Here is a 15,704-nt window from a genome sequence, read left to right as displayed (position 1 = left end):
ATTTTGGCCATGTTGGGCATAACTGTATTAATATGTGATGACTGTTGAGACCACAGTGGTATGTGGGTATTTCCGTGATTGGTAACTTTCGGCACGAGGCGATCCTAGAGCTGAATAGCGAGGAAAGTCACAACGGGGCATTATAATTTACTTTGGGCAAGTCAAGGAGTATTTTTGATATTGGGTTATGAAAATAAATAATTGGAGATATATTTGAGGTTAGGATGTCTAGGCGGGAATACTGGGGGATTTTACCATTTTTGCCTCGGGGATATTTTGGTACCCCGAACCTTGAGGTAACCAACTTAAGTTATAAAAACAAAACAAATAAACCATTTGGAGACTTAGAGAAACCGACCCAGCCTCCACCCTCTCCTCTTCTTCTTTCTTTCCTCTTTCTTTCATGAAATCCACAGAAATCTTAGGAGAAATCAAGCTTGAATTTCTGAAAATTGATGGTGGGATTTGGAGGTTTAGCTCAAGAGTTAACCAAGAACAAATCAGGGTAAAGGTAAGCAATTAATTCTTTTTCTCAAGTTAAATTTCTGAGATTTTGTTGGGTTGTGAATGTTTATGGGTTTTTGATATTCAAGGTGGAGTTTGAGGCTTGAAACTTTGAAGATAGGTCATGGGATCCTTTGGGAAACGATTCTACAACTGAGGTAAGGTTTAAATTAAAGTTTGATGGTTGAAATTGAGAATTTCTATGGTTGGTTTTGAGTTTTAGGTTTGAAATTTCAGAAATTTGGAATTTGGATCTTGGTGAGTGTTAGGTTGGATTTTTGGTGGAATTGTGTTGTTTAAACCATCCTAATGTTGTGATTATTAATTGGTTTTGAATTGGGAGCTTTAGGATGGCTTTAGGTGAGGTTTTAAGCTTGAAAATGGTGGGTTTTTCTGGGTTCGAAGGGTCGGGCCGCGGCATAGTTCTTGGAGGGCCGCGGCCCTTGAAGGCTAAGTTGTGCTGAGGATGGAGGGCGGGCCGCGGCATGGTCCTTGTAGGGCCGCGGCCCTTGCCTGTTTCTGGGCGTTTTTGTGGCCCTGTTTGGGGGCCATGCCGCGGCATGGTTGGGCCATGCCGGGGCGCTTAAGGAATTTTGGGATTTTGAGAATTTGGGCTTGGGAATTTAACCTAGGGTGCTCGGGGTTGAGTCTTTTACAATGTTTGGTGAATTTCAACGTTCCGAGTACTAGAACTTGGTTTAGAAACTCATTGGAGATTAATCTTATTGGTATCCATTATCTTGGTTGTGACTAGGTGTTAAGCTAGTGCTCGGGAAGTGGATCGTGCTCGGGGGCCGTCATTTTCTATTTAAAGCATTTGGAACTAAGGTAAGAAAACTATAACACCCGTAGGATAGGGCGTGGGCCCATAGTGTGATTGCGGGGCACGGCCCTATATTGCATGTTGCATGATGAAATGATTGCCGGGCATGGCCCTCTATTGCATTACATGTTAGGGTGCAGATTTAAATGAATTGATATTTGTTTGAATGTGTTTGATTTATGCTATATATGATTATAGTGAATTGCACGGCTATGGCCGAGGGCGGCAAGGCCGAGAACGGCAGCGGGGCCGGAAGTAACACCTAGCACATGGGATGCTATGGTCAGGGCAGGGCCCGGGACCCACAGGATATGTGTGAGATCCTGCGGCGAAGACCGAGACCCCAGGCTTCGGTAAGGCTTCGGGGACGGCATGGCCGTGTTTGCTTAGTCTATGGTTGACTTGTTTATGTGTGGATTATCTGTTATGATAAATTGTATAATTTGCATATGTTATGTTCTGCATGAGTTTTCTTGCTGGGCTTCGGCTCACGGGTGCTCCGTGTTGCAGGTAGGGCAAAGACTGAGTCAACCAACCATGAGTACGGAGAGCGTGAAGCGACGCGTACATGTTTGGCCTGCCCGACTGCTTTGGTTGGGGGTTTATTCGAAAATGGCTGTAATAATCTATGATTTTTATGATCAATCAACTGTAAACTCATTTCAAGATGTAAATAGTTTTCAAACCTTCTTTTGGGATCCCAAATGTTTAATACTAGAAGTTTTATTGAAACGACGCATTTTTCTAAGATTACAGCCTTAACTTTTATTTAGTCACACTTTTGTTTAAAAACCTCGGTTAGCGAGCTCATTGCACACTGTTTTGTCTTAAAACTCACTTAGTAACGGCTCTAAGGAAGTAGGGCGTTACAGGTTCAAAGACTTGATCAAAAAATGTCCCCACCACGGTATTGAGAAGTGGATGTTGGTCCACAAATTTTACAATGGTTTGTGCAGTACCACTCGCACAATCATTGATGCAGCAGCGGGAGGAGCGTTTATGAGCAAAAGTGCTAATGAAGCTTATGAGCTCTTAGAGGAAATGGCCACTAATAATTACCAATGGCCAAGTGAACGAGCGTGTAGTAATAAAAAGGTTGCAGGGGTTCATGAACTAGATGCAATCACAGCCTTAACTGCTCAAGTTGCATCTCTAACTAAGCAGTTGCAACAAAATACCATGTCTGCCCAAGTTGTGCAAGCCCAAGTAATGTGTGAATTGTGTGGGGGGCCTCATCCTTTTGACCAGTGCCAAGCTACTTTAGATCCCAACAATGTCCCATTAGATCAAGCTCAAGTCCAGGCAGTGGGTAATTTTCAGAGGCCGTACAACAACCCCTACTCCAACGCGTATAATCCAGGGTGGATAAACCATCCTAACTTTTCTTGGAGAAATAATAAGGAACAACAACAACCGTTTCAACCACAGTATCAATGGCCTATGACTCAAGCTCCACCACAAGCATCAACCTCTCAGCAACCTATGCCACTAGCTCCTACAGAATAGCCTAGTGAATTGCAGGCTACCCTATTGACTCTCACCAACACTCAAACTCAGTTTATGACTGAGACTAGATCCTCCATCAGAAATTTGGAGATGCAAGTGGGGCAGTTGGCCAATATGTTGAATACTAGGCCTCAAGAGAATTTTCCTAGCAATACTATGGTAAATCCTAAGGAGCAGTGTCAAGCTATCACCTTGACGAGCGGGAAAGAAATTTAGGGTCCTTCTCTAAAGGGGACTCAAGAAAAAAAGGCAGAAGAAGAGGAGAGTTGTGAAAAAGTTGAGCCCCAAGTGGAGGAAAATTTTACTGAAGGCCTTGCAACCAAGGAGAAGATTCAACCGGTAGTTGTTGATTCTAATGTCAAAATCCCGTATCCACAACGACGCCGAAAGAATTCTCTTGACAAAAAATTCTCAAAGTTTCGTGAGGTGTTTAAAAAGCTTCACATTAACATCCCATTTGCTGAGGCTTTGGAGCAAATGCCGAGTTATGTGAAATTCATGAAAGAGATTTTATCGAAGAAACGAAGGTTGGAAGACTTTGAGACAGTAGCACTTATTCAAGAGTGCAGTGCAATTATCCAAAGGAAACTTCCACAAAAGCTTCAAGATCCAGGGAGTTTTACTATCCCTTGTACTATAGGGAAATTTGAATGCAAACATGCTCTTTGTGATCTTGGAGCAAGTATCAATCTCATGCCTCTATCTGTTTTTCGGAAGCTTGGCCTTGGTGAGGCAAAGCCTACAACTATTACTCTTCAACTCGCGGATCAATCAATCAAGCACCCAAGGGGAGTTATTGAAGATGTGCTAGTCAAGGTAGACAAGTTTATTTTTCCAACGGATTTCATTATTCTAGACATGGAGGAGGATACAAAGGTTCCCATTATTCTTGGGAGACCATTCTTGGCTACCGGGCAAGCCCAATTGATGTGAAAAAGGGTGAGTTGAGGTTGAGAGTTCAAGGGGAAGAAGTGGTCTTTAATGTATTTAAGGCTATGTCTTATCCAAGAGCAAGTGATAGTTGCTTTAATGTTAAGGTGATTGATGAGGTGGTTTCGAAAAAGAGGATTACTAATGATCCTCTTGAATTGGCTTTGGCGTCGGGTGATGATAATGAAGAGGAGGATTGGGAGACTCATGAGTATGTGAAATGGATCAATTCTTATGGTCCATATTACAAGAAGAAATTTGAAGAATTGGGGCAAGTGCCTGAGCGCCCCATACCACCTATTAAGAAGCCTCCAGTCTTTGAGTTGAAGTCTTTACCGGAGCATCTTTGTTATGTGTAATTGGGGGAGAAAGAAACGTTGCCTGTTCTTTTTTCTTCATTGCTGTCAAAAGGTGAAGTAGAAAAACTTTTGAGGGTTTTGAGGGCCCATAAACGTGCTATTGGGTGGACTTTGGCTGATATTCGAGGAATTAGCCCTCCAATGGTAATGCACAAAATTCTTATGGAATAAGATAGCAAACCTTCCATTGAAGCTCAACGAAGGCTAAATCCCTCTATGAAGGATGTTGTTCGGAAGCAAATACTTAACTAGTTGGATGCGGGGGTGGTCTATCCTATTTCTGACAGTGCTTGGGCGAGCCCTGTTCAAGTGGTGCCTAAAAAGGGAGGAATAACTCTGGTAAAAAATGAGGACAATGAACTCATCCCTGCTCGTACTATGACGGGATGGAGGATTTGTATTGACTACCGCAAGCTGAATAAGGCGACGAGGAAGGACCATTTCCCGCTGCCATTCGTAGATCAAATGCTTGATAGGCTTGCAAGCCACAGTTATTATTGTTTCCTAGATGGGTATTCAGGTTACCACCAAATTGCCATCGCTCTGGAGGATCAAGAGAAGACAATATTCACCTACCCATATGGTACCTTTGCTTTTCGAAGGATGCCTTTCGGTCTTTGTAATGCACCAGCCACTTTTCAAAGGTGCATGATGGCTATTTTCTCCGACATGGTAGAGAAAAGTATTGAAATTTTTATGGATGATTTCTCGGTGTTCGGGTCTGATTTTGATGAATGCTTGGATCACCTAGAAGCGGTTCTTAAACGTTGTGAAGAATCAAATTTGGTACTTAATTGGGAGAAGTGCCACTTTATGGTGAGAGAAGGGATTGTCTTGGGACACAAAATTTCTAGTAAAGGCATTGAAGTGGATCGGGCCAAGATTTCTACTATGGAGAATTTGCTAACTCCAATTTCAGTTAAAGGAGTGAGGAGTTTCTTGGGCCATGCGGGGTTTTATCGGAGATTTATCAATGATTTTTCTAAGGTTTCAAAGCCTTTGTTCACCTTGCTAATGAATGGGGTCCCTTTTGATTTTAATGGAGAATGTTTGACTACTTTCAAGACTCTCAAGGATAAGGTAATTTCAGCGCCTATAGTGTGTGCACCTAATTGGGACCTTCCATCTGAGCTTATGTGCGACGCTAGTGATTATGCGGTTGGAACAGTTCTTGGGCAGCGAGTGGACAAGGTATTTCGAACCATATACTATGCTAGTCGAACTTTAAATGATGCTCAACTAAATTAAGCAACAACAGAAAAAGAACTTCTAGCTATAGTTTATGCTTTCGATAAGTTCCGTCCGTATTTAATTGGGAATAAGGTGATTGTGCACATGGACCACTCTGCTATTAAATATCTCATGACAAAGAAATATGCCAAACCCTGTCTCATTCGGTGGGTCTTATTACTCCAAGAATTCGATATGGAAATTCGAGATAAAAAGGGTACCGAGAATCTTGTGGCGGATCATTTGTCTAGGCTGGAAGTTGAGGAAGATCAAATTACTAATAAAGTGCAAATCAATGATTATTTTCCAGATGAGCAATTGTTCGAGGTGAGTGACAAAGCCAAAGCACCAGGGTATGCAGATTATGTCAATTTCCTAGTGGCAAAGGTTGTGCCTCCTGATATGTCTAGAGCACAGTTGAAGAAATTCTACTATGAGATCAAACATTATTATTGGGAGGAGCCCATCCTCTATAAACGTTGTGCTGACCAAATAATTCGTCGTTGTGTACCAGAAGATGAAATGATCTCTATTCTCAACCATTGTCACACTCTTCATTGTGGGGGTCATTTTGGTGCTACCAGGACATCAGCAAAGGTATTGCAATTTGGTTTCTTTTGGCCTACTTTATTTAAAGATGCAAATACTTTTTTAAAGTCTTGTGATAGATTTCAACGCTCTTGTAACATATCACAAAGAGATGAGATGTCGCTGAATGTTATTCTTGAAGTTGAGTTGTTCGATGTGTGGGGGATTGATTTCATGGACCCCTTTCCATCATCCTACAATAACAAGTATATACTGCTCGTTGTGGACTATTTGTCTAAATGGGTGGAAGCAGCAGCAACTCCTACGAATGATGGTAAAGTAGTTCTAATTTTTTTGCATAAGAATATTTTTACTTGGTTTGGAACTCCCCGAGCTATCTTAAGCAATGAAGGGAGTCATTTTTGTAATAAATGGTTTGATGCTTTGCTCACTTAGTATGGAGTACGACATAGAACTGCTTTGCCTTATCATCCATAGTCTAATGGGCAAGTAGAAATTTCTAATAGGGAGGTCAAGAGCATTCTTAAAAAGATCGTTAATAGCTCAAGGAAGGATTGGTCTAAAAAGCTTGATGACGCTTTATGGGCTTATAGAACGGCATTTAAGACCCCCATTGGCATATCTCCTTATCGGTTGGTTTTTGGTAAGGCTTGTTATTTATCGGTGGAGTTAGAAGATCGAGCATATTGGGCAATGAGAAGAATGAATATGGATTTGAATGCAGCTAGGAAGAATAGGCTAATGCAATTGAATGAACTTGATGAGTTTAGGAATGGAGCCTATGAGAATGATAAGATTTACAAGGAACGCACCAAGAGATGGCATGACAAGAACTTATCTCGCAAATAATTTCAACCCGGTCAGCGGGTATTATTGTTCAATATAAGGTTGAAACTTTTTCCAGGCAAGTTGAAATCGAGATGGTCGGGACCGTACACAGTAGTAACGGTGTTTCGTTATGGGTCGTTGGAGTTGAAAAATCGAAATAATGAAACATTCAAGGTGATCGGTCAACGAGTGAAGCCATACTTGGGTGGTCCCATTGATCAAGCCAAGTCCATTATGTTGTTGAAGCCTCTTTAATGAGGAGTTCATCGTCCGACTAAATGACGTTAAAGACAGCGCCATTGGGAGGCATCCCAAGTTCATTTAAGTTTTTTTTTAGTTTTTAAGCTATTTTAATTGAGACAATTTTTATTTTTTTTATTAGATTTTGGTTTATTTTATTTATTTATTTATTTTTATTTTCTTGTAAATATTTTGGATTTTGTCATCGTGAAATACGTGAAAAAAAACGAGAAAAGAAAAAAAAAAGGAAAGAAGAAGAATAAAAAAAATTGATGAAGTTGTGGTTTCTATAGCATTCCTGCGACCGCAAGAACCACTATCTGCAGTCGCAGGTCCAGAAGTCTAGGCGCAAGGAGGAGAATCCTGCGACTGCAAGAATCACTTTCTGCGGCCGCAGGTCTAGAGGTCCACGCCAATTACGAGCAATCCTGCGACCACAGGAATGGTGTCCTGCGGCCGCAGGATCACGTATTTCTATTTAAAAAATAAAAAAATTAATAATAATAATAATAATATTTATATATTTGCCTTCCTATCAAACTCTCTTTCTTCTCCCTCTCATTTTTTTTTTACTTTCCTCTTTTCTTCATCCCCTCCTTTCTTTTTCTCTCATTCTTCTTCTCTCTTTAATATTTTTTTTACAAGAGACCATATCAATCAAGGGTATTGTAAGTATATTTCTCCTTTATTCATTCTCAATTTTCTCTCCATCATCATCTACCATTGTAAGTCTCCTTCATCTTTCTCCTCTTAAGTTCTACATTGTGTTTTTGAGGAAAATTTTCTTGATTAGCTCTTGAATCTGAAATTTGTGTGTGGTGTTTGATAAATATTTGTTATTTCTGGATTCTTAACCTATCATTGAAATAATTGTATTGCATGTTGTTGGATTTGCATTTGTATTGAGTTTGCTTGATTTTGCAATTGGGAAATTTTGACCTAATTTTGGGTCCAAATTTTTTTAGATGATTTTGTTAAATTAAAGTGACCTTGGTGAAATTGAGAATTATAGTTGCTTATTTTTATGTTCAATTTCATTAGCTCTTCAATTTATTTGGATAATTTTGCCATTTTCCTATTCTAAGGTGTACATTTGGGGATTTTGCAATTTGAAGGAATTGATCATTGTTCTTGTGCTTGTTTTGATTGTGGAATCTTATATATTGAACATTGCTATCACTTTTGCAATTGGTCCTCTTAAGTAAATTGTTGGTGGTGTGTGTATTATTTTGAGTAGTTTTGGTTCTTGTGTCATAATGTCCACAAGTAGAAAAAGAACTAAAACTGGAAAAAAAAAAAAAAAAAAACAACAACCACCTCCCCCACCCATAGAGAAGAGGACGACCTAAATTTTGAGGATGTGCCTAGGTTTGTCAACCCAATGGCCAATTCTAGGTACATTCAAGATAAGAAGCGTAGCCTTATTAGGGAGAGAGGATTTGCTACCAATAGGAAAGAAGAGTTTATTGTTCCTGAAGAGTATACATCAGTGATTAGAGCCCATAAGTGGGAGGTTTTCTGTGCTCCTCCAATTGCTGCTATCATCCCTGTAGATCGAGAGTTTTACGCTAATGCTTTTCACCATGACTATACTTGGGAAGCAACTGTAAGGAGAAAAACTGTGAAATTTCACAGAAGTAATATCAATAAAATTTTCAAATTGCCTACCTTAGAAACTGATGAGTATAGGGACTTACAGGACAAACTCTATGAGGAGAGTATTTAGGACACTATCCTGCAAGATTTAACCCCGCCAGGCACTGAATGGACCTTCAATGGCACTCATCGAGTGGGGTTTCCCTTCAATTTGATGACGAGGGTGTTAGGAACGAGTTTCCTAATACGCAGTGGAATGGTGTTGTGGTTGGCCCAGTATACAACAAAAAATTTTGTGACATATTTAAACTGCCTTTAAATATGCAGATCCATTAATATACATACATTAATCATAAGCAAGATAATAATAGAAATCATACCTCTTGAAGCCTATCAAGTGTCCTTGCTATCTTTTCGTATTTAGAACGATCTTCCTATCCAAGCTGCTCCCACGTACTCACACAAAGATCTTCCAAAGAGTTCTCTACACCTCAAGAAATGTGTGGGCACTTAGAGAATGAATGATAGTTTATTTGTGATTCTACTTGATGTACTCAACACATGAGATCAAGAGAATAGGCCTGAGAATTGGTTCTTTATTTTTAGGGAGAGAAAACTATCGTTCTATTTTTCACAGAGCGAATGTTCTGAGTTGTCTCACACACACCCCTCTGAATATTTTTCTGATTAGTCATACTTAAAAGAAAATATTCAAATTTTAAAAAATAAATCTGTAAACATTTTACAATTTACTTTTTAATTAATTAATTATTCTATTAATGAAAAAATCCAAAAACCAATTTTTGAATTATCCATTAATTAATTAATTAAATAAATAAAAATGAAAATCTCATCCCTGAAAATTGCCCTACACGCCACACATAGTCTATGGACTGTGTGTGCACGAGTAGCCTCCCTAATTTTAGGGATGTGATTTTTTCAATTTTTATTTAATTATTTTTTCAAACTGTTTTGTCAGATATGATCTAACAACCTAATAACTAATTCAAAATTTGAATTCAAATTTAAATTAATTATCTTTTTAATTAATTATCAAATATAATTAATTATTTGAATAAATATTAATCTTTTAAATTCAAATCCAATTTGAACTTATCACATTATTATCTCCCACTCAAATAAAGATATTTAATTAATTCTACCAATTAATTAAATCCAAAATTTTTGAAAAATAAATATTTAATTTATTATAATTTCGAAAATTATAATTAATTAATTATTTAATTAAATTTCGAAATTACTTTAATTATTTAATATAATTTCGAAAATTAAACAATAATTAAATATTAATTAATTTTATTAACTACAACTAATTTGTAATTAATTAAATAATCACTATTATCATATAATTGCATATTTGGCTGAAGAACAAATTTCTTCTTAAATATGTCTTTAAACTATTTTCCCTTCATATCAACTCTTACCTTGAACAGTGTTGATAGAGCCGCTATGGGGACCTATTGACCTATAATTCCAAGCTCCAATAAATTTGAGATTATTAATTAAACTCTTTAATTAAATAATCTTAATGTATTAATCTCATAATTATTCCACTATAAATATGAGACTGCACTCTTGTAATTATAGACATTTCATTTACTGAGTACTTTATAATCATAAAGCGTCCATTGATATAATCATTGCATACAACTTGACCCTCTAATAATGGTTCATAATTAATCGGGAATAAAATTACCATTTTACCCTTTTAATTATCTCTTGTTTCCTTAAGTACCATTGACTCTACTAGTGAAGGTTAATTCATAACTAAATTATGAATTTGAGCTCAATAACCTTTCAGTCCCAAAAGTCAACCCTTAAGAGAACCATCATTCAATCTCTTGCGAGAAGACATAGATTCCATATCAGTATTTTATGTCCCCAGCCATCTACATTAATGAGTTCCCAAAACAAAAGTTTCTAGCCTGATCATTCTGACAGACCCTAACAAGTGAATCAAAGAACTCAAATAACATAAATAAGAGTTCATAGTAACTTCAGGATCAAGATCTATTTGTATATGATCATCAGTTGATATATTTAATTAATACTTCGAAACGGTATTTAACTAAGTATTAATAAACATATCTGGTCCAGTTCTATATATTCTCTAATATATAAAGCACCTCCACTAAAGTGTCCTACCATACTAGTGATCCGGATCTAGATCACATGTATTCATAATACTAGTGGACCGTGCTTGCAGTAATTAATCTAAAGATTCCATAACTCTATTTTAGTGCGAACTATTCAAGTTCATTTATCTCAAACACAATCCTCCCGTACCAATACATGTTGGAGATCACATATATGAACTTAGGTATTTTCCTGATATTTACTTAATATTATCACATAATAATATAGTCCATAAAATATATGCATAACAAATTCAGTTCATTTATTTATTTCATAAAAACAATGTCTACTACATATGCTTTCAGAGCACATTTCCAACAATCTCCTACTTCCCTTAAGCAAATGACGCATCTATCTCATTCCCATGTTTCTTACATGCTCCTTAAAAGATTTTATAGATAAAGTCTTTGTGAAAGGATCTACAAGATTATGCTCTGAAGCTATCTTCATAACTGCAACATCTCCTCGATGAACTATCTCTCTTAGCAAGTGATACTTCCTCTCGATGTGCTTTCCCCTCTTGTGACTCCGTGGTTCCTTTGAGTTAGCTACTGCCCCACTGTTGTCACAGTATAGGACTAGTGGCTTATCCACATCTGGCACAACTTCCAGATCAGAATAGAAATTTTTGAGCCACACAGCCTCCTTAGCTGCTTCACAAGCCGCTATATACTCGACTTCCATGGTGGAGTCTGCAATTCTGGTTTGTTTAATACTTTTCCAGACTACCGCTCCTCCTCCAAGAGTAAACATTGATCCAGAAGTCGATTTCTGACTATCTCTATCTGATTGAAAATCAGAATCAGTGTAACCAGTGGGGTTCAGGTCTCCACCTGAATATATAATCTCTAGTATTTCAAAGAAACTTGAGAATATTCTTTACTGCAGTCCAATGACTCAATCCAAGATTGGATTGATAATGGCTGACTATCCCTACTGCATAACAAATGTCAGGTCTTGTACACAACATGGCATACATTAGACTGCCTACTGCTGAGGCATAGGGATATTGTCTTATGTCTTCCTCTTCCTGAGGTGTTTTGGGACACTACTCTTTGGAAAGGAATACTCCAGAACGGGTTGGCATATCACCCTTTTTGGAGTTTTGCATATTAAAGCGTTCTAGCACCTTATCAATATAAGTTGCTTGAGACAATGCCAAAGTTTTGTTCTGTCTATCTCTAAGAATCTTAATGCTCGAACATACTTGGCTTCTCCCAAATCTTTCATTTGGAATTGGTCAGCTAACCAGTTCTTTACTTTTGATAATGATGTTACGTCATTTCCAATCAACAATATATCATCAACATAAAGAACGAGGAATACTACTACACCATCTTTGATTTGTTTATAGACACAAGGTTCGTCAACGTTTTGTTCAAAACCAAACGTTTTAATTGTGTCATCAAATCTATGATTCCAAGATCTAGAAGCTTGTTTGAGTCCATAAATGGATCTAAGAAGCTTGCAAACCTTTTGCTCTTGACCTTTTAACTCGAACCCTTCTGGTTGAGACATGTAAATGGTTTCGTCAAGGTAGCCATTCAAAAAAACTGTTTTGACATCCATTTGCCAAATCTCATAATCCATGCACGCAGCTATGGATAAGAGTATACGAATGGATTTTAGCATGGCTACAGGAGAAAAAGTTTCTTCATAGTCAACCCCTTCTTTCTGTGTGTAACCTTTGGCTACAAGCCTTGCTTTGAAAGTCTCTACTTTCCCATCCACTCCTCTTTTCTTCTTGAATATCCACTTGCAACCAATGGGTTTGATATTCTCAGGTGGATCTTCAAGAGCCCAGACAGAATTGGAATACATCGATTCCATTTCTTGGTTCATGGAATCTTGCCATTTGTCCTTGTCATAATCATTCATTGCATCTCTAAATGTCAATGGATCGTCTTTGTTTGTGGCAGACACAAGCATTTGAACTTCGTGTTCATAGCGTGTGGGCTGCTTGCTAACCCTCCCACTATGACGAGGTTCACTACTATTCTGACTAGAACTAGCAGTTTCCTCTTGCCGTTTTTCATTGGTTGTTGTTGGTGACTTTGCAACTTCATATGAGACCATCTCCTCCAGAACAACCTTACTGCAAGGTTTGTGGTTATTCACATAGTCATGTTCAAAAAAGTTGCATTTGTCGATACAAATGTTTTATTTTCTTTTGGACTATAGAAAATTCCACCTCTGTTCTCTTTGGAATAACCCACAAACATGCACACTTCAGAGCGTGATTCCAACTTCCCGGTCTTTCCTTTAAGCACATGTGCAGGACACCCCCAAATTCGAAAATGGTGTGAACTAGGTTTACAACCATTCCATAATTCTATGGGTGTCTTTGGGACAGACTTATATAGAACAACATTTAATATGTATAGATCACATTGAATTGCATAGCCCCAGAATGACAGTGGTAATGATGAGAAACTCATCATTGATCTAACCATATCTAATAACGTTCTGTTTTGTCTTTTCGAAACACCATTTTGCTATGGCGTTCCAGGTGCTGTGAGTTGGGATTGAATGTCATTCTCACACAGATGGTCCTTGAATTCAAAATCCAAGCACTCTCCTCCTCGATCAGATCGAAGAGCTTTTAGTGACTTGCCTAATTGCTTTTCAGCTTCTGCTTGAAATTCTTTGAACTTTCCAAAAGTTTCAGATTTTCTTTACATTAAATATAGGTAACCATGTCTTGAATAATTGTCAATAAAAGTGACGAAGTATTCATAACCTCCTCTTGCTTGTACATTAAGTGGATTGCAAACATCGTTATGTACTAGCTGAAGTGGTTCTGTGGCTCTTGAACCTTTGGCAGAGAAAGGTCTCTTGGTCATTTTGCCTTCTAGACAGGATTCACAAACAGGGAGAGATCCAATATGGCCCAATCTCAAGTGCCATAGATATGTATCACTATCGAAATCAGTCTTTTGTCGTTTAATAGATCTTGGATTGGCTGTTTTAAATAATTCAGAATTATTAACAGATTTCTCTTTAGCTTGCAGTTTATAAAGCCCATCGATAGATTTTGCAGAACATATCTTAAAACCATATCTTGAAATAATAATCAAATTATTATTAAAAGATATTTTAAAATTTTGTTCATGCAACATAGAAACAGAAATTAAGTTTCTAGAAAATCCAGGAATATAATAAACATTTTCTAAAACAAGAAATTTATTATTCTCAAATTCCAAACGGGTTGTTCCAACTGCTGCTGCAGAGACAATCTGACCACTGCCTACCCTCATAGTCACCTCTCCATCAGCAAGCTTCCTCGTTGAACTAAGAATCGGAAGAGAAAAGCAGACATGGTTAGTGGCTCTTGAATCTACTATCCAGGATGAGGAATTATCTTCCACTAAACAAGCTTCTAACACAAGTAAATCAAATTTACCTGTCTTTTTATCTTTGAGGTCAGCGAGATACTTTGGACAGTTTCTCATCCAGTGACCATTTTCTCCACAATGAAAGCAAGTCCCTTTTGGGGTCTTCCTTTTGGAGGATTTAGTGTTCTTCTTCTCTTTGCTTTTGGATGACTTTTTAGGCTTCTCACATATTAATACAATATTCAAGTTTGATTTCCATTTCATGTAGTTTTCACCAGTCAACTTTTCATTAGCAAGTAAAGAAGATACAAGATTTGAGCTAGACATAATTGCTGAAAATAAATAAATAAACAAAATGAATCTATGCATATAATAAATATCAGTTATTTTCGGAATAGTAAACGTGATGCAAGAATGAAACAAAAAACAAATAAAAAATAATTACTTATTCCACGATTAATTAATTTGAACATTAATGGACCAGCCTTAGGGTAGGTCAGACTAATTCCAAATTAATTTTGAGACAAGTTCTCAAATTTATAAGTTAAAACTTAAATCAATATTTCTCTTTTGACTTATAAACAACCACTTGTTTGGTCAATAATACACTAGTCTGCTCGAAAGCCTAATGTACCTTGTGAGTGTAACCCATTATTTTAGATCAATGACTTAACTCAAGAGTGTGCCTTAGGGTCAGTCAAACTTGAAATACATCATTAAATCCTATTCTTGAAAAAGAAGTTTGCCTTGAGAAAAACACAGTCGGAAGCCTTCCTTAGGGACACAAGCAATGGTGCCGCGAGGCCCTTTCCATGTTACCTCTGTGCTGACTAATAATGGAGACCATGGGACTTATTGTCATAACTCCCTCTCCCACTCACTATTTTAGAACAAGTGTTTTCTCAAAACATCCTATGCTTTTTAATTGGTTGTAAAAATAAAGTGATCTATTTTTACCAAATGATATTCTAATAATTACTAATCAAATTAAGCAAAATTAAAATTATAGAACTATGCCCTAATTAGTTCAATTTTATTTTTCCCTAATTACTAAGAATATCATTTATAATTTAATAAAACAATTTTATTAAATACTAGAAATTAAACAACTTTTAAAATTTATTTATGCTCTTGAACTAGTTAAAAACTAGATTTATTATTATATGGACCAGCATATAATCACATAGGACAATCCTAAGACATGTTTCTACTCATATGAGATGCATGCACAATTTTAAATACTGTGTGGGTTATATGTATGGCATGTCAAAAAATGCATGATAAAGTATTAAACAATTTAATCACATTCAAACATTTAAATAAATAAATACTAGCTAAATAAATAAATAAATGTGGGCCGGGTGTCTTGGGTATTTCAAGAAAAATTACAACACTTGCAAAAATATACACAAAAATGTGAGAAACTAAATAAGACCTAAATAGATCTCTATCTATTACTTAGGGCCTTCACAAGTAGTCTTGATCCATTAAGCCACTTATCCATTTAATTTTGAATTAAAATAACTTTTAATTATCATAAACAAATTTTAAGAATAATTAACTTGGGTTTGATGCCCGATAAGTTATTAGGCCCATATTTGAATTTGGGCTCATACAATTAATTCAAAATAAAACAATTTTAATTAT

General features: G+C 36.9%; 1 protein-coding gene across 1 annotated transcript; it reads left to right on the top strand.

Moving 5' to 3' along the window:
* Positions 1 to 3,331: 3,331 nt before the first annotated feature.
* On the top strand, positions 3,332 to 3,766 carry LOC133814703 (uncharacterized). The gene has a single exon (XM_062247631.1). It carries the CDS (start codon positions 3,332 to 3,334, stop codon positions 3,764 to 3,766), a length of 435 nt encoding a protein of 144 aa, XP_062103615.1.
* Positions 3,767 to 15,704: the final 11,938 nt, after the last annotated feature.

This window comes from Humulus lupulus, chromosome 2 (assembly GCF_963169125.1).
Source record: "Humulus lupulus chromosome 2, drHumLupu1.1, whole genome shotgun sequence".
Lineage (NCBI taxonomy): Eukaryota > Viridiplantae > Streptophyta > Magnoliopsida > Rosales > Cannabaceae > Humulus > Humulus lupulus.
The sequence above is the reverse complement of the archived record's forward strand: the minus strand, read 5'-3'. Positions and strand labels throughout refer to the sequence as shown.

What these genes read in the sequence shown, in the direction of transcription:
- LOC133814703 (XM_062247631.1), top strand. Translation starts at nt 3,332, where the DNA reads ATGAAAGAGATTTTATCGAAGAAACGAAGGTTGGAAGACTTTGAGACA.